General features: G+C 40.4%; 1 protein-coding gene across 1 annotated transcript in view; it reads left to right on the forward strand.

Annotated features, from left to right (window-relative positions):
* The window catches only part of LOC129681246 (zinc finger protein 431-like), a 268,201-nt gene that overhangs the window by 52,633 nt on the left and 190,544 nt on the right, over window positions 1–25,024 (forward strand). Inside the window, 4 exon segments of the mRNA XM_055613153.1 lie at window positions 762–888; window positions 1,077–1,137; window positions 2,647–3,901; window positions 13,169–13,182. Coding sequence (XP_055469128.1) covers window positions 762–888; window positions 1,077–1,137; window positions 2,647–3,901; window positions 13,169–13,182 — 1,457 coding nt within the window.

The following is a 25,024-nucleotide window of genomic DNA, read 5'->3' on the forward strand; positions in this document are numbered from 1 at the left end:
ATTTGTGTTACAGACAGCTATTAGCTGTCATGTGGGTGTGGGAATTTAATCCAGGTCCTCTGGAAGAACAGACATTGTTCTTAACCACTGAGCCATACCTCCATCCCCCGTGTTGCCTATTGATGATCAACATTTAAATTGCTAATATTTTCATCTCTCCTTTTGTAATTGTTCATTCATTTTTAAAAAATCATATAAATATTACAGTTTAAAATGAGGCACTTCAGGTTTCTAGACATGTATGCAGACCTGGAGTGAATGTGTATCTCTTTGTAGAAACTTGAGAAAGATCTTTAAGTTTTTTATCTTGTTTGTTTGATTAATTTTTGCGTATTATTCAGGATCTGATTATGTACCCCTGAGTGTCCTGGAACTTATTGCATAGAGCAGGCTATCATCCAGCTCTATCAGATACACCAGCCTCTGTTTCCTGAGTGATTTTGGAATTAAAGTCATCAGAAAATACACCCAGCTTGCCCATTCTTATAAGAGTCTGGAATTGTTTATACTATTTCTCTCATCTGGGCTCAGTACTGTTGATCTGTTTACTCTCTCTCTCTTTATCTGTTGATTTACATTTCTCTTTTAAAGGATGAAAAAAATAGATGAACTTCACTATTCAGTTTCCTCCTAAAAAGAGTTATTGCCTTAAAACGTGTGTGTCACAAAATAAGTAGAAGAAAAACCAGAATACTTTGAAAATATTGTAAATGTATTCTAAGCATCATTCTTTCTGTTGTACACGTGTGTGGTTATTTTAGACTGCATTGACCTACAATGATGTGCATATGAACTTCACTCAAGAAGAGTGGTCTTTGCTGGATCCTTCCCAGAGGAATCTCTACAAAGATGTAATGCTGGAGACCTACAGAAACCTTACTGCTATAGGTAGGACAGTGAATTTTCTTTACTTTTTAAAATATGGGGAAAATTCTTTATTCATTATTGATGTGCTTCTGTAATTGCTCTTGAAGATATGTAAGAATGAAGTGAATGGTTCTTTGACCATGGACCATGACTTTAATTTTGTCTCATTTCCAATAATAAATCATACATTTTCTGTTACTATATTTTAGGCTACAATTGGGAAAGTCATAATATGGAAGAGTATTGTCAACATTATAGAAGACATGAAAGGTAATTTTCATGTGTAAGCTAATATGCATATGGTTCTGAGAAATTTTTAATATATTCTGGATGTTTGAAAGAGAAGGGACAGTGTAAATGAACCACTTTAAGTGTAACTTGTTACTAAACCATGTACCTCCATGTTAGGTATTTGATATGTCTTTGCAGGGCATCCTCTAAGAAAGAATGCAAGGAAAACATACCTTACACAAGATCAATTTTTAACTCATAGCCTCATTACTGTAATTTGTTTAGTCTCCTACAACTCAGATATTACCAATTGTATTCAAAGAGTGGTGAAAGTATATCTAAAACATACTAATCAAGTAGTCCATAGTAAAACTGGGTTATTCATGTACTTGTAGTAATGTTGCTAAGTTTGTGGAAAAACCATAATCCCTATAGCACGTCTGTGATGAACAAAAATCAAATGTGTGAATGCTTCGTGAAACCATGTCATTTATTATTCTTTTTTAATAGTTATATCATATATCACAATGAGTACAAGTCATATTAGTACATGTATATTGAAAGAAACAATGTACCATCCAGAACAACTAAAAGGTATAGTAGTCCCCATTTTGAGTAGATGTTTAAAAATTGATACCTGTTATGCTTTATATGGCCTAATCAGAGCTGCCAGCAGTACAAATAATGACACAGAGGCTTTTTAATATTTTAAAGCTTAGGCAATTTTCCTGGGCATATTCTGAACCATTTATTTGCTAACACAAATAAACCTACCACAGTGTCCTGATGCATGGCCAGCTCTACTTCTTTGTTCTGGTCACGTCCTTCTGTTAACATCACTGGCCTGCTGGTGATACGCCTGTCATTTGATTTCTTCTTCCCAGCAACCCTCTCTCCCTCAGAAGTTCTGCTCTCCATTTTGTGCCCTGCTATCAGTTGTTAGCTCCATTATTTCCAATAGATAAGTGAGGAACGACAAATGTTTACAAAATATAGGACAGGTTATGGGCCATAGAACTAACAATACTATGATCTCATTATCACGTAGCTCTCTGCTGATTCAGCAATCATCATTCACACACTTTCACAAAATATACACCAGCATCAATTAACTGGTTATTCATCTTCACTAGGAATTCTCACAAAATGACACTGCAGAAAATATAAGTTTTAGGAATATACAAATTACTTTGTCGGTTTTCTTTGCATATTTAGTATGGCACACAGTATAGGGAAATTTGTGAATCCAGTCAGTGTGTTAAAGCTCTGAGTTCTTGCAGTTTTCTACAAATCTGTGGTAAAACATCATATAGAAGAAAGTATAAATGTGAGACAGGTAACAAATATTTTTACCACCACAGGTATTTTGAAATATGCAAAACAACCCCCTAGAGAAGATCACCATGAATGTAAAAATAATGATGAAAACTCAAGATGTAATTATTCTTTACCTTCACACCGAATTGAAAAATTAAGTCACATAAACAAAAACATTCTTTAGTGTAATGAAAGTGCTAAAGCTTTCATATGTGCTGATTATCTTTGCAGGTATGAAAACAGTCATAGTGGAGACAAACCCCCTGAAGATACTCAATATGACGAAGTCTTTGCACATCACAGGTGTCCCCACATATTTAAAAGTATGCATACTGGTGAGGATCACTATGAATGTAACGAACATGGTAACGTCTTTGCATGTAACAGTAGTCTCCAAATACATAAAAGAACTCACACTGGAGAGAAAACATATGAATGTAACCAATGTGGTAAAGCCTTTGCATCTAACAGTGATCTCCTAAGACATAAAGGAACTCACACTACAGAAAAACCTTATGAATGTAATCAATGTGGTAAAGCCTTTGCATCTAACAGTGATCTCCTAAGACATAAAGGAACTCACACTAGAGAGAAACGTTATAGATGTAACCAAAGTGTTAAAGCCTTTGCATCTAACAGTGATCTCCTAAGACATAAAGGAACTCCCACTGGAGAGAAACTTTATGAATGTAACCAACGTGGTAAAGCCTTTGCACAGAGCAGTACTCTCCTAATACATAAAAGAACTCACACTGGAGAAAAGCCTTATGAATGTAATCAGTGTGGTAAAGCCTTTACATGTAACAGTAGTCTCCAAATCCATAAAAGAACTCACACTGGAGAAAAACCTTATGAATGTAACCAGTGTAGTAAAGCCTTTGCTTGTAACAGTAATCTGCTAATACATAAAAGAACTCACACTGGAGAGAAACCTTATGAATGTAACCATTGTGGTAAAGCCTTTGCATGTAACAGTGATCTCCTAATACATAAAAGAACTCACACTGGAGAGAAACCTTATGAATGTAACCAATGTGGTAAAGCCTTTGCACAGAGCAGTACTCTCCTAATACATAAAAGAACTCACACTGGAGAGAAACCTTATAAATGTAACCATTGTGGTAAAGCCTTTGCATGTAACAGTAGTCTCCAAATACATAAAAGAACTCACACTGGAGAGAAACCTTATGAATGTAACCAATGTGGTAAAGCCTTTGCACGTAACAGTATTCTCCAAATACATAAAAGAACTCACACTGGAGAGAAACCTTATGAATGTAATCAGTGTGGTAAAGCTTTTGCATGTAACAGTACTCTCCTGCTACATAAAAGAACTCACACTGGAGAGAAACCTTATGAATGTAACCATTGTGGTAAAGCCTTTGCACATAAAGGTAATCTCCTAAAACATAAAAGAACTCACACTGGAGAGAAACCTTATGAATGCAAACAATGTGGTAAAGCCTTTGCACAGAACAGTCATCTGGTAGTACATGAAAACTCACACTGGAGAGAAATCTTTTGAATATACCCAATGTGATAAAGTCTATGCATTTCCAAGTCATCTCTGAAGACAAAAAGAACACATCCTGGAGAACCTTATGAATATAAGCAGTGTGGAATCACCTTTGTACAACACAGTCATCTCCTAATACATAAAAATCCATGTTGCAGAAAATCCTTATGAATATAATCAATGTCATAAAAGCTTTTCATGGAAGAGTCATCTTGAACAAGAACCCTTACTGGAGTGAAACCCTATGAATGTAACCAATGTGTCAAAACCTTTGTATGCCATAATAATCTGGATGTACATAGAGGAATGCACACTGGAAACTTTATGAATGTAACCAATGTTTTAAAGCATTTTGACAGAATAGTAATCTCCTATGACATAAAGAATACTTACTGGAGAGAAACATTATGAATGTAACCAATGTAGTAAAACTTGCTCCTCACTATCATCCTCAAAGTTATGAAAGCATTCATATTGGACAGAAAGTCTATGAATGTATTTAAGGTCGTTAAGCTATTCCTAACATTTGTATAACCATCATCATGAAAGAATTTGTACTGGAGAGAAACTATGAATGTTTCAAAATGTGAGGCCTTTGCACATGTCTTTCGTCTTCATCATAAAAGTTTCATACTGGAGAGATGTTCTGAGTACATAAGCAACATGGTAAGGCCTTTATCTTCTTCGGTCAACGGGATCCAATACAACTCAAACGCATGTTCAAAGCAAATGACAAAAATTTATTGTCATGTAGTCACTACTGGTTGGTTAGGGCTACATAACATTCTTGGGAACTGAACTGTGATACCTATCCACACACTAAGCCAGAAAGTTACAGAGGTTCTGAGTTGAAAATCATAAACATCTATGCCATTTTACAACTAAGTTATTTCCATCAGTCATGGTTTAGGGAAAAGGGATTTGTTCCTGGCATTGAGGAATTCACCTGATGCAAAAGTGTAGGTTTCACAGTCCAAACAGTCATACCCATTTGTTCTTTTGTGGTTAGGAAAAGGTATTATGTTTTAGGGAAGAGAATATGTGGTTTGGGACAGTCACTATGTTAGAGGAAGAGAATATATTGTATGGAACAATCATGTTTTGGGAAACAAAAGATGAATCATGAAAGCTGGTCAGCTATTGGGAAGTCTGCAGCTTTCCTAGAAATGATGAACTTAAATTTAGGTTCACCCTATATTTCATTGGGAACTGTTATCTAAAAAGCAATACATAGAGAAATTTTTTTAGGATATTCACACCTACAAATTACTTTTGCACGTTTTGCATGTCAAAGTCAACTTCAAGTCTGTAAAAGAGCAGATAGTAGAGAGAAACCTTATACATGTCATCAATGTGATAAAGCCTTTTCTTAATGCAGTTATTTCCACATACTTAGAAGAACACATACCTCAGTGAGACCCTGTGAATATGCAATGTGGTAAATTCTTTTCATGTATTTGTCTTTGAAATCATGAGAAAAAGTCATGCTGCAAAGAAACCTCGTGAGTGTAGTCAGTACAGTAAACTTTTGTACTTCGTATTACCATTATAGAAGAGTAAAGGCTTTAGTGTGTGAGCAAGCTCTTAAAGCCTTTGCATATCACAGGAGTCATTGAACACCTGAAAGAACTCATTCTCAAGAAAACCTAACAAGATAAAACATTTGTTAAGGTCTTTGACAAGTCAACTTGCATTCAGTTACAGGAGATTTGGGAGGATTCATTTCTCTCACTTCACCCTACACCTTTGATTTCAGTTACATGGAGTAATTTTTTATGAAGAAAAATTCTGTAGATAGGACTGTAGTTGCCTCTACCCCTGAGTTACAGGAATGCATGCTTACACAAGTAAAATCATTCTTGAGTAAACATATATTTGGTTAAGAATTTGTTTTAATTTTGATTATGTCATCTCAGTGTGTCTTTGTGTGTTTATATGCCTGTTCATTCTGGTTTCCGTGAATACCTGTCCCTTCGATCTTCTTGTACCAGGAATTATAGAAAGTTATCAAAAACCTGACCTAGGTCCTGGGAATGAACGTGTCTTAACTTCACAGCCATGTCTCTAGTACTGTAACTATGTTAAATCTTTATCATCTTGATATCAAGAAGTAGAAAAAGAATTCCTAGAAGAGAGCAAACCTATTTTCATATGAGATATGATGACTTTTGACATAATAGATATATTCTATTTCAAGAAAAGAAACTCCTTTAAATATTTTTCTTATAGTCTTGGAAGAAGTAAGTGATTTACAATATTCACTTAAATGTAATGGAGGAGATCACCAGCTGTGGTTGTGGTCATTATTTTGAACCATTAGAGTAGGTATTGAAGTTTGCTGTATATGCAAATCTATTCACAGAAGTTTATTGTGTTGCTCTGATATTCTTTCTGTGGTGGCTTTCATGTTCTAATGCATTTCCACTTGGTGTCCACTTGGTTAAAGGTATTTTTCTGCTGCAATGTATAGAATGGGATCTCCATCATCTATGTGGTCCATTGCTTATTTATATCAGGCAGTCTGTGATTATAGTTTTCAAGGAGGGCCTCTGAGAGAGCGTGGTACTTTTTTGTATTTTTACAAATTCCATTAAGATGTTTGTTTTCAGTCTTGCTTGGTTGTCAGTAGTAAGTTAATATTAAGATGCTCAGTGTTTATATATGTATATATTGTTTGAAGTTCCATGTTTCTTCATGTTCCCATATTTACTGTATGTCACATCATCTTGGAGAACTGCCTTCTAAGAGAATTATCTTGAGGTGTTAGATAATGTAAAAGCAATGAGATGTATTTCAAAAAACCATGTTGTGTGTGTGTAATGTAAATATGGGATCTTAGGCCATGGCAGATATATGAAGGGTGTGTGACACTTTGTGGGATTCATCATTGTTATATGATGTTCAAGGTTATGTTGCCAGGTTTACATACCACAATCATTCCCCCACTGAGCTCATTGATACTCAAATAAAGTTAGTTGAAACAGTACATCAGTATAATATTGTCATATTAAAGTTGTCATCTGAGGATGGAGGAAATATGATGTGATTTGAATAATAAATAATTTACTGTTTTGTGTTTTGAAATGGGTTAGTTCATTCTTAGGAGTAAAGACTTATAACACTTTCTTAGAACTACAAGTGAATGTCAGAGAATTGTCTCAGTGGGTAAAGTTGGGTGTTGCTAACCTTGATGATTTGAGCTCAACCTTTGAGTAGCCTATATCACTCCTACAAATGTTTCTAACATTTGTAAAATTGGGCCGTTGTATATGCAAACTCACACACTAGCACATAAACAAATATTTTTTTAACCTAAATAAAGGCCATTGTGGTCACTGGCCAAAAGGCTCTTTGAGTTCCATGTTGAGAACTCACATATGGGATGCAGATAATAAATAGCAACAAGTTGTCCTCTCACTGGCACATATACACCATAGCATAGGTATGTACACAGAAGCACACTCAAACAATTTTAAATGGATAATATTAACAAAGCAAAGAACCCACTTATTGATGACAGAAATGACTTTCAGGTGTAAATAATTGTAGCATTTGAAGATTTACTACTGTTCATTTAAAGAAAAATGGTTCCTTTGTACATCTTATTTTATCATTTCATTCCTTGATTCAAGGATAGGTCATTTTAAAAACATATCTCCACTTGGCTCAGAAGTGCATCCCTGTCATCCTAGACCTGGGAGTACATGGTAGGCCAATCCCTCTGAGATTGTGGTCAGCTTGGTCCACAGAGTGAGTTCTTTTGTTTGCTTGTTTGTTTTTCAGACAGAATTTCCTTGTGTAACCTTGGCTGTCCTGTTCTCAATTTGTGGACCGGGTTGGCCACAAATTTGGGCCTCATCCTTCCTGAGTGCTGTTATTCTAGGGGTGTGCCACCATGCCCAAATCCATAGATTAAATTTTAAAACATCCATTGTTATGTGGAAGTATTATGTATCAAAATGATTCCAAAAATACATTGTATATTGCAATTTCCCCTCAAGGATACTGTCCACAGTGCTGACAGATGTATTTTTGAATTGAAGTTTTCTGAATTGGTGCTCTCTGTCCTTTTTATAAATGGGAAATGTAGCATTAAAACATCAACCTGATAGATCAGAAATCATTACTAAAAGGCATTACCTCCTGAGCAATCTACTTTACTGGAGTCATTTACTTAATTTTCAGGTAAGAAATTGTGGTTCAAAATAAAAGTTCCAACGGCATTTCTGTCCATCAGTCTTTGAAATTATATTTCAGCATGACTTTGTGCAAAGAGTGCCCTTAAAGCTCTGATTTTACATTGTGATTACTTTCAGAATAGGATTTAATTTAGCATAGATATTATTTAGCATGGCTCAGAGTAGGTGAACCCACATTTGGCCATATCCATATTCCCTAAGTGAAATCCCAGTGCTTGCTTTGTTGAAGAAAACCATTGCTTTGGAAAGGCCTCATATGCTCTTAATGCCTGCCCCAGCAAAAACCTCTTTCTCAGTTTTTCTGCATTGCCTAGTGTGATGACTAGTCTAGGCAGTCATTTTGACTATATCTGGACACAAAGAGTTGGGTACTGTGGGGAATTTTTCATACTCGTTGCTTTTAAAGTGGAAAAAAAACCACTTCTTTAATCTGAGTGTTTTAAGGTGATAAGATTCACCTTTAATCTCATCCACAGCTGTGTCTAGTCTACATATATCTACCTCTGGCTACCAACTTCATTTTTTTCTCTCATTAGAGCCTACTCCTTGGAATTCTGTTATATACTGAAGACCATCTGAGATATTCAGCTACCTGCACTGAATAACTATTTGCCTCTTCAACTTTCCATTGGTAGTCAGCCATTGTTTGGACTAGTTGGACTACAGCTTGTGAGATATTCAAACGAATAAACTTTCTATATACTTAGAGATTTATTCTATGATTTCTGTTCATCTATGGAGCCTTGAATGATAGATATATGTGTTTCTTTTTCCCTTCCTCACTGAGGAAGATGTGCAGGCTAACAATAATGCACTTCAGTGTTTATCATCATTTTCTTGCTCTTCTGTTAGGTTTTCCTCATGCCTACCATTTAAAAAGTAGCTGCAGTTTACCTGAATTCAACATAAAGAAAAAAACTCAAACCCTTGTTTCCTAAACTCTCTTTCTGTAATTGTGGGACAGACTGATAACACTTCAATTTCATTATACTAGTTATCCACCTTGATTCCAGTAAGAAGAAGGGGAAGTATTCGTGGGTGCTGTGACGTGCTGAGTTTGGTATCACTACAAACAAAGCGAAGGAGCAGGCAGCTGAACAGAGCAAGCTGAAGTGGTTAGTCCTCCCTAGGCTGGATGGGAAGACAGACAGGAAGGCAGGAGGACAGTGACAAATGCTGCTAAACTGTGAATCTCTGCATACCTGGAAAAGTTTTGTCCTTGGATAGGAAGCCTGAACCAGGAACCAATATGCTATGTACCTTAAGCACATTCTAACCCTAACAGAGGTGTTGATATCACTCAAGATTAAATGGCCAATCAGGGCCTCCATGCAGAAGAGAAGGCAGGTCCTTCTAGATGCAGCACTCTAGGTTCTGCTCTGTTTCTGAGCAAGCTTGAAAGCCCCAGTGTTCTGAGATTTGAGAGTGGGCATTGCATCTTTTGAGGGAAGCTCAAGGAAGTTCTGAAGGCCCAAAATGGTGATTGGAGTGTCATTGTTCACAAATGGGAGGTGCAGGATGATGAGCATCACTAAGTAAAGTGCTGGGTCCTCCCTGGGCTGGATGAGAAGACAGACAGGAAGGCTCTGAGATAAGGCACCAAGTGTTATTGAATTATGAATCTCTCCATACCTAGTTTTGTCCATGTATAGGAAACCTGAATCAGGATCCAATAGGCTAGGTACCTTCAGCACATTCGAACCCTAAGAAAGGTGTTCATGTTACTCAAGACAAACTAGCCAATCAGAGCCTTCAGGTAGACTTGGCTGTCAGGCTAGGAGGCAGGTTCTTCAGGGAGTCATGCTGGAGGTTTTGCTCTGTAGCTGATCAGGCTTAAATGATTCCATGTGAAGTGCTCTGAGCACTGCTGCTAGGTGTTGTGAGGGAAGTTCAAGCAAGTTCCAAAGTCCCAATATGGTGAGTGGAGTGTCACTGGCCATAAATGGAAGGAGTAGGCTACTGAGCAGGGCTGACTGGAATGATGGGCCCTGCCTGGTGGGATAGGTGGGGAGATAGATGGAAGACAGGCACATGTGTTACTGAAATGCACATCTCTGCAGGTCTGGATAAGGCATGGGCCTGAATGGCTATCCTGGGACTGGGACTATTATGCTGTGTACCTTCATCAGGCACTAACCCTAAGGGAAGGGCTTATGTCACTCAAGACACTCCATCCATTCACTGTCTCCAGGAAGACTTGCCTGTCAAGCTAGGAGGCAGGTTTCATTTACTGTGCATTAATTTTAAATTGATGACGACTGTTTTCATTAATTGTTGTTACTGTTTGACTTTGATTAAAGGTGGGCTGCAGGGGTTCTCAGCTATGAGGTAGGCACATCTACACTGGACATTTAAATATTGAAATGAATGATCTGAATATCTATGTCCTCCCAAAATTTCTATATTGAAGTCCTAAGATCCAAAGTAACAGAACTGCATGAGATCTTTGGAAGGTACTCAGGTCTTAGAAGTGAAGTCCTTATAAATAGGTTCATAACCTTATTAAAGAGATCCTATAAAATCATGTGGCCCTTTAGGCTACAGCGAGAACAGGACTGTAGAAATGCATGCCCCCAACTAGACCTCATATTTTAACTTTAGACTTTCCAGAGTTGATAACTGTGAAAAGTAAAGCCTTTGTTTATAAATCATTTGTCACAGTAGCCCCAGCAGACTGAAACAAACAACAGTACAGTCTACTACAGAAGGCACATGAATCATAAATCCATACTGATGTAAGTATGGCAGATGCATTGACATTCTGATGAGAACCATCACAAAGTGTCAGGGTACTCATAGGGATGCAGGGTATTAACTCTGTAGCAGAAAAGCCTTGCAGACACTGATTACAAGGAATCAAAGTGAAAGTATCTACCACCTGACAAGACTATGTGCCACTGTTGTCATACCCTTGCCTAAGTATATATATTGCTCCATGAGAGCAAAGAGAGCTGAGAGACAGTCTACAAATATAACTAACCTAGGATATTAGCCTTTTAGTACAGGATAAGCATGCTACAACCTATAGACCCAAAAAACTAAGTAACATGGAGGGGTCAAAAGAGGGGAAATAAAATAGACATCACAGACATGGGAAGTGGATTGGGGAAGGAAGTGGATAAAAGAGGGGGTAAAGAGAGGAGCAGGAGGGGTTTCAAATGTGGGGATAAAGGTGAGGGCTAGGAGAGAAGGGAAATTGGTGTTGGGGCATTTCTGAGATAAGATGACCTGAAATTCTGGAGATGATATGGGGGTGACCCTGGCTAAGACTCCTAGCAGCAGGGATATTGAGACTGAAGTGGATAAATCCTGTAGCCAGTGGAACGAGGGGGACACTAACCAACTCACAAAACCCTCAACCCAAATTTGTTGCCTACAAGATATGCAGGGATAAAAGATGGAACAGAGATTGAGGTCATGGCCAACCAATGACTTGCACAACTTGAGACCCAACCAATGGGAGAGACCCAACTTCTCACACTATTAATAATACTCTACTATGCCTGTAGACAGGAGACCAGCATAACTGTCATCTGAGAGGCTTCATCCAGCAGATAATGAAAAAAGTTGGAGAGATCCACAGCCAAACAAATGTTAAGCAGAACTTAGTCTTGTGGAAGAATTAGAGGAAGGATTGAGAGAGCTGGAGGGATAGGACAACAAAAAAATACCTACATAACCAGCTCACCTGGAACCATGGGGCCTTGTAGAGACTGAACCACCAACAAAAGAACATGTCTGGATTATTCCTAGCCGCCCTTCACATATGAAACTGATGGGCTGCTTGTCCTCAAGTGGGTCCCTAACAACTAGAGCAGGGGCTGTCTCTGACTTGGACTCTGTTGCCTTCCTCTGGATCTCATTTCCCTAGCAGGGCTGCCTTGTGTTGCCTCAATGAAAGAGGAGGTACTTAATCCTATGTACCTTGATATGCCAAGATAGGTTGTTTGGTGGGGGATTATAGGGAAAGTGGGTGGGAGGGTGGAACTGGGAGGAGAGGAGGGAGTGCAGATGTGAGGGGGATGTAAAATGAACAAATAAATAAATTAATGAAGAATGCATCCAGTTCGGATGAGACTAGATATACAAGGGTCAGATGGAAGGGAATGAGGACCTCCCCTATATGTGGACTTGGAGAGAGGCATAGTAGGAGATGAGAGAGGGAAGGTGGGATTGGAAGGGGAGAAAGGGGGGCTACAGCTTGGATGCAATGTAAAAAAAAAACTAATTAATATATAAAAAATTTTTAATTAAAAAAGAAAAAATATAACTGACCTGTAGTCACCAAAAGTGACAAGATCATGAAAAAGATAAGGGAACTGTTCCATATTGAAAGAGACTAAAGAAATAATGCAACACTTAAATGAACCAACTTCTTTCAACATTTATGTGAGTAATAACATAGTCAACAAAACCCAAATTAAATAGAATATTATGTCGGCATAAATTTCCTATTTTGATAACTGCACTGTCCTTATGTAGGACAGCATTCTTGTTTGTATAAAATTAACATTAAACCATTCTGAGTGACAGGGCATAGGATCAGCAGCTTCCTCTCAAAATGTCCAAAGTAAAACAGCAATTAACTGTACATACTTGGAACTATCTTCAAGTTTGTTATTATTTCAAAATTGTGGGGGAAACTGGACATGGTCTTTACCACCAGCACTTGGGAGGCAGAGGAAGGCAGATCTCTGGAGGTTCAAGGCCAGCCTAATCTAGATAGGGAAGCCCAGGATAGCCAGGGCTCTGTAGAGAGAATCTGTCTCAAAACAAAACAAAACAAAAACAAAAACAAAAAAATAACTAAATAATATTGCTTTAGGGGAAAGAACAATGTAACTAAAAACTGAACAAGATTAAAAAAAAACTGATTCTTCACACTGGCAGGCTGGGTAAGACTATGTCTGTAAGAGACTAAAAAGTGAAATGACGTGATATTATGGAGCATAATGAAGATTCCCTTAATACAGGTCTTCTTTTTAGTCTGTGTGTGTGTGTTTGTGTGTTCATGATGCGGGTGAAGCATGCATACTAGGGAACACATAGAAGGTCAGAAGACAACTCTTGCCTTCCACCTTTTCATGAATTCAGGGATCAAACTCAGATCTCTATGCTTGCTTAGCAAGAGTCTTTATCTGCTGAGCCATCTCACCAACCTGCAAGCAGTTCTCTTAAGTGGCCTCAGTTAGGTAGTAGGGAAAAAAAATGTGAAGGATCCCTTCTCAAACAAATTCTTAGGGATGAATAAATAATAAAAAGAGATGAGTAGAACACTGTTATCCTAGTGCTACCAATGACTAAAAATCAGCAAAACATAACCTAAGCACCTCCTGAGACAAGGGGCTGCATGGCTGGTAGCTAAAATTCCTTGCAAGGGTAAAACTGGAATTACCCTGAAATAAAAGACCTTTCCCAGCTCTACAGTAACCTTGTTATTACATCTCGCTTATCTATACATTAACAACACAAAGATATAAAAATAAGAAAATAAGCCTGCGTGAACCCTGTATACTCCTGGTTGTGCAAGTCCATCAAAGTATAAACAGCAGTGTATCCGCCAAACTGTTCCTTATGAAAAATTCTCTGATGAATAAAGGGAACAATCAAATCACGTGAAAGCTAAGTGAGAGAGAGCACCTGCAGTGGTTGGCTGGCTGTCTTTTATTTAAGAAGCATCATTTCATTCTGGAACGCCGGCACATACATTCTGAAACAATGTTTCTAGAAATGTGCAAGGCTCCTGTCGCCTTTCCCAGTACATTCATTAAACTGGGATGTCCAAGCTCCCTCACCCCAACTGTCCTAGGGCAGGCAGGACGCAGCACTGGACTCTCTGCATGTTCTTTCCTGGCGGACTGGCCCTAGAGTCACTCTTCAGTGTGCTCCTGCCCTCCCAACCCCAGCGGCAGGAGGGCGCGGTCCTGGGTACCAGCAGCCTCCACAGAAGCTCTTGGCAGAACACCCGCAGGCTCTCCAGACCCGCCTGGCCCGCCAGCCCCTGGATGCCATGCCCTCGCCCCTTGACCGCCATCCTGCGGGATCTTCACACACGTCCACAGCCAGCCAGTCTCAACCGCTCCGCGAGGGGAGGCACCCGTGCACCCGCAGCTCCTCCACTGGGAAACACAACCCTCTTGCCTCCCCGCCTCCCAGCCACGACGCCCCGCCCTGTAGAGCCCATTGGATGGCTACGGAGGGGCGGAGGCGGAGCTCAGGACATGCGGGGGCGGAGCTCAGGAGGGCGGAGGCAGAACCTAGCGGGGGGGGGGGGGGGGGGGGAAGGGGCCTGGGGGCGGAGGCGGAGCCCGGAGGGTGGTGGCGGAGCCCGGAGGGTGGTGGCAGAGCCCGGAGAAGGAGGGAGGCTGAGACTGTGAGCAAAGTTGGAGCACTGGTGGCACCCGCCCCAGAGCCTTACCTGGTTTCTCCTGGTCTCAGCCTATCAAGATGAAGTAGTCCACTAGCCGAGCCACGACCGCCGCCACCACGCCCGGGAAGCGGGTTCCCATCGCCAACCCTCGCCACCAACATCCACCAGGCCCAGGATGAGCTCAGCATTTTCCCTTCAGCTTCTGTATCCATATCAATGGCGCTTACACAGTCACGCTTGACAATGGAGGCACACACTGCGCCTGCACTGCGCCTCGCCCGCTCCACGAGTAGGTTCTGCCTTCTGGGTCCTGGCGCTGTGAGGCCTGAAATTTCTGAAATCTTGTTATTAATTTTACAGGACAAAGGGATCTTTGAGATAATAGTACATCAAAGCATCTCTCTCCTGTTTTCAAACCCCTTGCCTTTAGTTACTTTTCTGTGCTAAGATATCATGACCAAGGCTGCTTATAGAAGAAACATTTAGTTGGGTACCTAGAGTTTCAGAGGGTAAGTCCATGACCATCATGGAAGGGACCATGGAGGCAGACAGGAATGGCAGGCAGAGCACCAGAGAGAACAGTGGCTGAGAGCTTTCTTCCTTACCTACAAGTATGTGGCAAAGAGCTGAGACTGTGGGATTTTAAAACTTCAAAGCCCACCCACGGCAACACACCTTTTCAACAAGATCACACTTCCTAATTTTTCTAAAACAGTTCCATCAACTGGGGACCACATTTTCAAACATATGAGTCTCTAAGGGTCATTTTCATTCAAACAGCTACACTCTTCAGTAGCTTCCTATGTAGCCAAGAATTAAGATAAAAAAATTCAACATCCCAAAGCATCCCAGGCACTCAGATTCTTGTGCTGTTTTGTTGTTGTTGCTGCTGTTTTGTTTTTGAGACAGAGTTTCTTATAGTCCAGGTTGACCTTCATTCCTGAGTATTCTGATGCTCCATTTACAGACATGTGTCACCACTCTTGCTTTACGATCTTTTTCTTTTGTTTGTTTTTGTATTGTTTTGTGATTATGTGTTTTGCTTTTCAAGAGAGCATTTCCTTGTAGCTTTGCCTGGACTGGACTAGGTCTGTAGACCAGGATGGCCTTGAACTCACAGAGATACAGTGTGTGCCACTAAGCCAGATGACCTCTTTTTTTTATGGGGTATTTTATCTTTTGCATAGATGAGTGATAAGAGTATTTTACTTGTATGAATGTAAGTGTACCACATGTGTGCCTTATATCCCAGGAGGTCATATGGCATCAAATTCCCTAAAACAGGAGCCACAGAAGATTGACAGCCACCATGGACATGCTAGGAACTTGGCAAAAAACAAACAAACAAACAAACAAACAACAACAACAACAAAAACCCAGAAAATGTTTTGTTTTAAGATTTATTATTTATTACCTATACAATGTTGTGTTTGCATATACACCTGCATGCCAGAAGAGGGCACTATATTTCATTATAGATGGTTGTGAGCCACCATATGGTTGCTGGGAATTGAACTCATGACCTCTGGAAGAGCAGCCAGTGCTCTTAACCTCTGAACCATCTCTGCAGCCTCACAGAAAGTATTTTTCATCACTAGACCATCTCTTCAGCCCCTCTGGCTTCCTCTTTAATCATCATCATCATTATTATTCTTCCTTTCTTCTTCCCTAGTATATTCCAAACAAATTCACCTTCTTTCATTTCCTCTGCTGAACTAAAATGTTCTCACCTCTAGGCCTTTGAATATGTATATTCTTTATCCCTTTTGGGGTGTTAGGTACCTATTGCTTTTCTTTAGGTTTCATAGTGTAATTTATAGTGATATACACATTCCTATCCATGGTCTATAGGTTTGTTTATGGTAGATTACCCCACAAGACTGTAAGTTTATAGAGAAAGACTGGTGTTTGCATGAATCATTTTTGTGTGTTCAGGACTTAGCACAGTACTGAGTACCTAATTCACAAACAGTAACTATCTGCAGAAGGACAAATAACATTTTAAACAGTAAATGCTATTAACAAAGTTTTCATAATCTGATAGTAGTACAGAATTCCCACCTAGAGGATAGGAGCACAGAGCATTTTATTTGTTAATGCCAGCCATTGTGCCATCTGTAATAAACTTCTCCTAAAGTATTTTTTATCTTTGTTCTGTTTCTACTGTTAGTAGGGCAGCCTCTATGTCTGTTGACTTCTCTGTGTTCTCTTTCATTTATCCCATAACAAGTTACTTTCTTTAAGCTTTAGGTGAGCTTTCGCATCTGGCTTTATCATATGCAAAGAATATCTGTATCTGTCTGTTTTGTACAGAAGCTAGAAATATAGCTTGGGGGTAGAACGTTTCATTCACATATATGAAGTAAAGAAAGAGGAGGAAGAGGAGGAGGAAGAAAAGGAACAAGAGAAGCAAAGCATTGCTTTTCTTTATGCAGATGCCTTGCCTTAAATACAGGTGCAACAGTCTTCCTGTCTCTGCCTTCCAGATAAGATGGAAATTACAGGTACAACAACAGTGTTAATTATTTGGTGTTAGTTTTTATCCTGGTCCTTCTGCTGACATTTGCTGTATACATGCTTATACAGAGTTGGTTTTATGTACATGTTCATTTTATGCAAAGAGTCTATGTTTTCTTTAGGTTTTATGAGAGGTCAGGTCCTCAGAAAATGTCCTGGGCTTTGCATCCTGCCATACTTATCCCTAGGAGACCATATTCACAAAGATGATTGTGTCCTCTCTGTACATCATTAGATGTTATGACTTCAGGATGCATCCTGAACCTTGTTTTCAAGAGCATGCTGTAAAAAAGCCCTAAGGCATTTTATTCCTCCTGAAATAAAATGCACCATAAAATGTCCTGTCTGAAAAGATCATTGTACAATGCATTCAGTTACTTTCATTTTGGTCATTAACATTATTAGTACTGTTTATTGTTTTTCATTACTTTTCTAGAGACCCAAGTATGATGACCCTGATGTAAGGGACTGTGTACACACTGTTAACTGAGAAAATAAAACCACACATTCAAACAAAAAAACCCTCAAAATATTGATGAGTTAGGTTTAAATTTAGGGTCCAAAAATAATTCAGTTGAAATGTGAAGAAGACATTGAAACACCATTATTCAGCAAGCCTTTAGAGTATATATATGCGCTTTTAAATAAATGCATATAAAATGCTTTTATATGCATTTATATAAATATGATGAAAGGATGTACACATAAACACAACTTAAGAATTCTTGGGCATACACACAAAATGTGGAACTTAATTAAGCAGGGTTTTTTTTCCTTTCTGTTTCTTGCCAGGAAATTTTTGAACATGTTCCTCCCCTTCCCTCCCCTTCCCTCCCCTCCCCTCCCCACCCCTCCCCTTCCCTTCCCTCCTCTCCCCTCCCCTCCCCTCCCGTTCCCTTCCTGCCTTGCTCAGTGTGAATTTACAAACATTGCTCTTGAATGGATGCAGTTCTGTGAAAGCATTGCCAAAAGGACACCTACTGTCTCGTGTCTAGACCTTGAGTCCCAGATGCATTCTAGCTATTTTTTTTTCTTGCACTGGAGATTAAGTAAAGGAACTCATTTTCAGGGGGTGGGGGAGGTAGCTACCCAGACATGTTTAATTCCTCATCTATCCTCCCCTTACATCCTTTAGCACTTTGTGAAGCACATTGACAGAGGTTCCCCACCCATGCAAACCACAATCATACATGTGCTTTCTAAGATTTTCTAACAAAATTCTTCTAGTTGCCAGTCTGGGACCTTGCCTAAAAAAATAATTGGCTTGGTTCTCAGGCGACAATCTCTTACATGCCAATGCAGGGAAGAGCACCACAGCTAATAAGGCATGCACCAAAGTGCTCAGGTGGGTATTCTTGGCACAGTGCCAGTACACTGGCACAGATCCAGGAGCTTGGTGAAGCCAAGCCTTCTTCTTTTGGGTTCTGTCCACTTCCTTGTTGAAGCCACCTCTGGTTCAAAACAAGGAGTTTGAGGGAATGGGGGTGTAGCACAGTTGTTAAGAGGTGGAGCAGAAGAATCAGGAATTCAAGGTCATCTTATAGCTGTTTAGTTTTAGGCCAGGCTGGGCTACAGGGGATCCTAACCAAATAATAATAACAGTAATAACCACAATACATTTTGGCTAAGAGAATATTTAACAATTATTGTGCCAAGCCAGAGATAACCTCAGGTCACCAACTTTCCCCAGAGAGGGAGCAAGGAGGCAGTAAGGTCCAGCCCAACAGGATTTTCTGCACACATACCCCTCTCCAACCAAGCCTTCCCAGCCAACCATATGGAAATGTGTGCTCCCACTGGAGACCAGAGGTGCTCCAGTTTGTAGTGCTGGGTGCATGGGGCAGGCAAAGTCACCATGGAGCACAACTGTTTGGTCACTGGCCCACTGAGACCATCACAAGCAAACAAAACCACAAAAAACAACACAAGAAAAAATGTACTGGGTACAATGTGTGCAAAAAGAATGGAAGAAGAAAATACCAAAACTCAGAAGAGTGCCCTTTCTCTCTATGGGCCCTCTATCCTGTTCCATTAGTGGTGGCCTACCCCGAAACCAGGATCTACCCAACTACACCAGAGTTTGGAATGGTGACCTGCATTCAGCCAGACCAGAGAATGGAGCAGCAACATATCTGTTGATCTCTACCATAACAGAGGCCAAAGCACCAGGCAAACTCTGCCAGACCAGAGACCACAGCAGCAGCAAATCTCTGCCAGATCAGAGTCCAGAGCTGTAGCCAAGCTCTTCCAGACTCGAGGCCAGAGTAGTGGATAAGCTCTGCCAGACCAGAGACCAGAGAACATTGGCAGAGGTGCCAAGCCTGGGGTTCCATCCCTTGGCACCTTCTCACCATTCTCACTGGAGCCTGTGGAGCATGGCTCAAGCCTCCCTGAAATGGGAAAGAATCAAGTCTGGGGGATAAAAGGATTCTGTCCCATGTCCTCAGTCATCCCCAGAAACAAAATATTAGCAGTGAGAGACAAAACAGTTAAACAAGACACAAACAGCTAGATCCCATTGCTTGTGCAGCAGAAAAATACACAAAGACAGACAGCAGATCCCACCACTCCTGCAGTGGAAAAAATGGAAGTAGGATATCAGTGAATCTCTGATGCAGCAGCTACCTGCATTGTCCTTGTCCAAAGATCCAGAGATTACAGAAAACTGGGTACTCTACCACCCTTTACAGATAGGGGCACATTCATCCTCTCTGAGGTCCAGAGATCACAGAAATCTCAGTGCTCAACTCCCTTGCCCCTTTGAGGGGAGTTTGGAAAGTCTTTCAGGCCCCCTCTGGCCCACAACTGTCCAAAGCATCAGCTCTAACCATTCTGACCACACAGATTATACATTTTACCCCAAGGCCCTAAAAAGGAAACTCGAGAAACACAGAGAAATACACAGACAAACACAGACAGAGTGCTCACTTACTGGCTATTGTTCAGCAACATGTGCCTGGGATGCTTGGGAGACTTGGGGATCCAATATTAGAACCCATATGTTATGGCCAGATCTTAGGGTCACCAAAGATCACCAGGAGCCAGACCATATATGCAAGATCAAAGAATTTTATTTGGGCTTCATCTGGGTCACTCCAACATCACCTACACAGTGGATCAGAGGGGAGAGCCCTGAGCAGTTGCATGGCAGGGTTTTGATTGGGGTTTTAGGAAGGACCAGGATGTCCCAGTTTAACAGTTACAGGATTGGGTAACATTCAGCCAGGGCAATCTTTTTAGAAAGTGATTGGCTAGCTAACATAACTAATATTGAGCAAGCTATCTCTAGGCCTCTGGAATGTTAAGTATTTTCTGTGTCATTCGATGTTCTACTACAAGGATGGTGGGCTGCTCAGCACAAATGCTCCACTTTGAGATGAGATACCTTCACATCCTTGTGGTTATCCTCATGTTGTTCCTTGTGTTGGAAATCTTACTACCTTGTTTTTGGAATTGGTGTCCCATGGCTCAGTTCCTGGTGACCTTTAGGTGACCTTTTTTAGGCCTAGTTCTTGGTGACCTTTGGGGGTGTCAGGTAGGTTCTCTCAGTTCTAAACGATCCATTTGAATTTTGTGGGGGTTGTAAATGGTATGTCTGTGACAGAGAGCACTCCACTATTAAACTGTGATATATAATAGTAGAACTGATGATGTAAAGGATTTACTATTGCTGAGAAACTAGTGGTACCAGTTAGAATTTAGCTGAGGAAAGACTGCCTGTAAAACACTCCATAGACAAGTAATATGCTAACCAGGCCTCTTAGAGATTAGGATCCTGGGATACACATGTTTGCACACCAGGATTGTCTAGAAATGTGCCAGGGTGATGTCTTTTTATTTTGTAATTTCCCAATGCATATTTATTAATTCATGAATGCAAATGAAAGCAGACCAGATCTGTGGGTGTACAATTTGGGTCAGGTATCTTGATCCAGTAAATATTGAATTTCAAATTAAGGGACTGTCCTACGCCCATATGTACAATCCTCATTGACACAGTTCTGTCAATTCAAATTTGAGACACAGGCTATTGGCTAAAGCTGTTTTTGTCAGGTTACAGGTCTTAGCAGCTAATATTGTACACAGGGGCAAGGTCAAATAGTATCTTATTAATGGCTTTCCCTCTACTAAGTCAGTATACCTATGTTTTGTTTTTTTTTTTTTCAACTAAGAGGTTAAGAGCACTGGCTGCTCTTCCAGAGGTCAAAAGTTCAATTCCCAGCAACCACATGGTGACTAACAACACCTATAATGAGATCTGGTGTTCTTTTCTGTCATGCAAGTATACATGCATGAAGTACACTGTGCACATAATAAATAAATATTTAAAATAGTTGTTGGTATTATTACATTTTATTTTGTTGATGCATCATTGCTCTAGTCTCTTATTAGTTAATATTCTCTGATTATCCCCAGTCATTAAGAATTTCATTCCTTTTCTCTAGTCTTTGATATTTGTTTTTGTTTAAAGCAATGTCTCCTGTAGATAAGCCTTTCACATGTTAGGTAGTTTACACTTTATTTGAACACTGAATGCTACCTCTACTGCCCAGTGCCTAGAACATAGTCCTGCAACTCTTTTAATGTGTTCTTTGACTGGTGAAGGTGAAGTAAAAGAGACCTGTGAATGAGTGTCCACTGACCTCCCTGTTTGTTTGTTTGGGATTTTTTGGAGGTGAGTGATTACAAATAAAGAGGGACCTGTGTAATTATTGAGTTCATTGACATACTTTGAAGCTGGTGTAGTTACAACACAAAAACGGAGTGGGAGGAAGGAAGATGGCAATGAGTCAGGTAATCAATTTTGGACAGTCAGTAAAAGTGAAAACTGGACATTTGTGGGGATTCATACACAATGAAATCAAGAATATGGATTAGGAGCTGAGCTTGTTTCTGGAAAGCACATGTCTATAGTTTAACCAGTTAAAAAAAACACAGAAGATCTGGAGAAACTGGTGTGGTAGTGTCTAACAGGAATGTTTTAACCCCCTGTTTGAAAATGCACAACCTGAGAGAAAAGGTGTGAGTAATAATTAATGTGCATTAATACATATCTGAAGTCCCTGAAGAATATTGGACCATAAGGCCATTTTCAACTTTAAAAAATTATTTTTGAGATTATAATGAAATAATTTCAGCCTACTCATTCCTCTCTACTCTTAGGTGTCAAATGCTGGGATGAATGGTTGAGGTGCCTACTTAACAAATCAAAGCAGACATGGCTGTCAGATTCACCCAGCACCTCTCAGTCCTTGCCTATTACAAGGTATGAGTATCATACCCAGATCTCTAGCCCAGGAGTTGAGCTGCCCTCCTCCCAGCTGCTCTTCCTTATGTATTCCAACTGTTTTGGTTACCTGGTTTTCTCATTTATCATTTACTCTCCTGTATTTTGGTCTGGTTCTCCACTCACCTTTCTCCTCTTTTCTCACATGGCTCAAGGTCATGTCAACCCTAGACTGTCCCATATGTTGCTGTGTCTGACTATGTTTTCTCTTCTATCCACAATAAATTTTCTACTCCAACATACCTAGCAACAGCCACATCTTTTTTTGTTTTATTTCTCGTTTTCATTGAGCTCCCAATAACTACCACTCGCTTTCAAGTTAATGGCTATTTGTTTCTTTAATAGTTGTTACTGTTTGGCTTTGACTGAAGTTTGGCTGAAGGACTTCCCAACTATGAGGTAGAGATGACTGCACTGGACACTGAGTGTGTAATGGAATATGCGGAAGGATAAAGAGGCTCACAGCGGCTTCACAGTGCCAGAACTCCAGTGCTTCCGGCTGCTCCTAGCAAATAAACTACAGCTCGGGATCTGGTACTGTGGCCATTCTACACATCCTGAGATTCTCCTGGGTCCAGTGCATTAAGGTCTAGCGGCAAGTTCTATCAACGGCATCCCCCTGACCCCTGGCAGAGAAATGCCGGCTCAGGATCAGACTGAGAAGCCCCAACCCCTGCTGGCACTCCCCTGAGAGCACCTCCATAAACTTGCCCTAGCAGAGGGGAAGGTCAGAGGGGAAGGACAGAGAAGCAGCCTGCCAAGGACACAGCACCCTCTCTACAGCTCACCCAGCGGACCCTAGCAGAGAAACCCTAGGCTGCTTCTGGCAGAGAGATCTGGGCCCGGGATCTGGGATTGAGTACACTCATCCTAACTCTTTCCCGAGCAACCCAGGGACCAGTCAACATAACCCCTCCTGGCAGAGGGAAAGGACAGAGAGGCAGCACACAGGAAAGGTGGACACCGAGTCCTGCGGCCACAGTGTCACAGAGCTGACTGTTAGCCTACTCGTGCACTTCCGCAGCAGGATCAAAACAGAGAATAGAGAGCAAGGGGAACCCCTGTACATTCCAACTGATCCTGCAAGAGAGTGAGTGAGCCTTCTAGGGAGAGATTGCCCCAGACCAAGGGCCTCTCCACAGAAGCAACCAGATGAGATCCCTGCTACCCACACCCCTAGTGTGGGCATCATAGGGATTCTTGGGATAGCGACCCCAACATTGAAGCCTGTGCCTTGCGGGTCCACCAGGATAATCCAGGCGAACAATCCCTGGATCTCAGTCAGAACTGTGTAATAGTGGCTTGCAGGCCACTGCAATAGTCAGAGAATCTGCACATGCACACTGCGCCCACTAAAAGCGCACGTGATTAGCACCAGCATCACAATCCTTACTTAGGCAAAACTGAAAACATAGTGCACACTCCCAAAGCAGTGAACCTCTCTCATATTCCTGAAAAAACAGTCCAGAAAACAGAAAGAGAGGATCATAGCCCAAACTACAATCTCGAGGAACAACCAGTGAGGATTATAAATAACCAGATGGCTAGAGGCAGATGTAAGAACACTCCCAACAAAAATCAGGACATAATGACCTCACCAGCAACCCTACAAAAAAATGGACACTTCAATTCAGTAGATACACAAGAAAGCGACCTCAAAACTATGTTTCTCCAGCTATTAGAGGCTGATAAAGATGAAATGAACAAAGCCCTCAGAGAAATAACCAAAGAAATCGAGACTAACCAAGAGGAAACAAATCGTGCTCTCAGAGAAATGACCACGAAAATTGAGGCAAACAGAGAAGAAATGCACAAAGCTCTCAAAGAAATGTCCACACAAATGAAGGCAAATAAAGAAGAAATAAACAAAGCTCTCATAGAAATACAGGCAATTATACCCAAAGAAGTAGAGGCACAATTAGTGATACATAGAGAGGAAACGGACAAAAAAATAGAAGCTATCATTGAAAAGCAGGAGTCCACATTCAAACAGATGAAGGAAATGGTGCAAGACAAGAAAACAGAATTAGAATCAATAAAGAAAACACAAATAGAGAAAAACCAGGAGCTGGAGAACATAGAGAAAAGATCAGGAACTACAAAGGTAAGCATCACCAACAGAATACAAGAGATGGAAGAAAGAATCTCAGGAGCCGAAGATACACTTGCGGAAATTGACACGTCTCTCAAAGAAAAAATAAAATCAGAAAAGTTCCAAACACAAAACATCCAAGAAATCAAGGACACCATGAAAAGACAAAACCTAAGAATAATAGGAGTAGAAGAAAAAGAAGACATCAGGCTCAAAGGTCCGGAAAATATTTTCAAGAAAATTATAGAAGAAAACTTTCCCAACTTAAAGGAGATGGCCATAAACATACAAGAGGCCTTCAGAACACCAAGTAGACTAGACCAGAAAAGAAATTCTTCACGTCACATCATAGTCAAACCACTGAACCTACAAAACAAAGAAAATATTCTAAAAGCAGCAAGGGAAAAAGGCCAAGTAACATATGACGGTAGACCTATCAGAATCACACCAGATTTCTCAACAGAAACTATGAAAGCCAGAGGGCCTGGACAGAAATCATACAGTCCTTAAGGGACCACAGATTCCAACCCGGACTACTATACCCAGCAAAAGTTTCAATCAACATAGACAGAGAATTAAAGATATTCCAAGACAAAACCAAATTTAAACAATATCTACATAGTAACCC

This window comes from Psammomys obesus, unplaced genomic scaffold, assembly GCF_907164565.1.
Source record: "Psammomys obesus unplaced genomic scaffold, mPsaObe1.curated_primary_1811, whole genome shotgun sequence".
In the NCBI taxonomy this organism is placed as follows: Eukaryota; Metazoa; Chordata; class Mammalia; order Rodentia; family Muridae; genus Psammomys; species Psammomys obesus.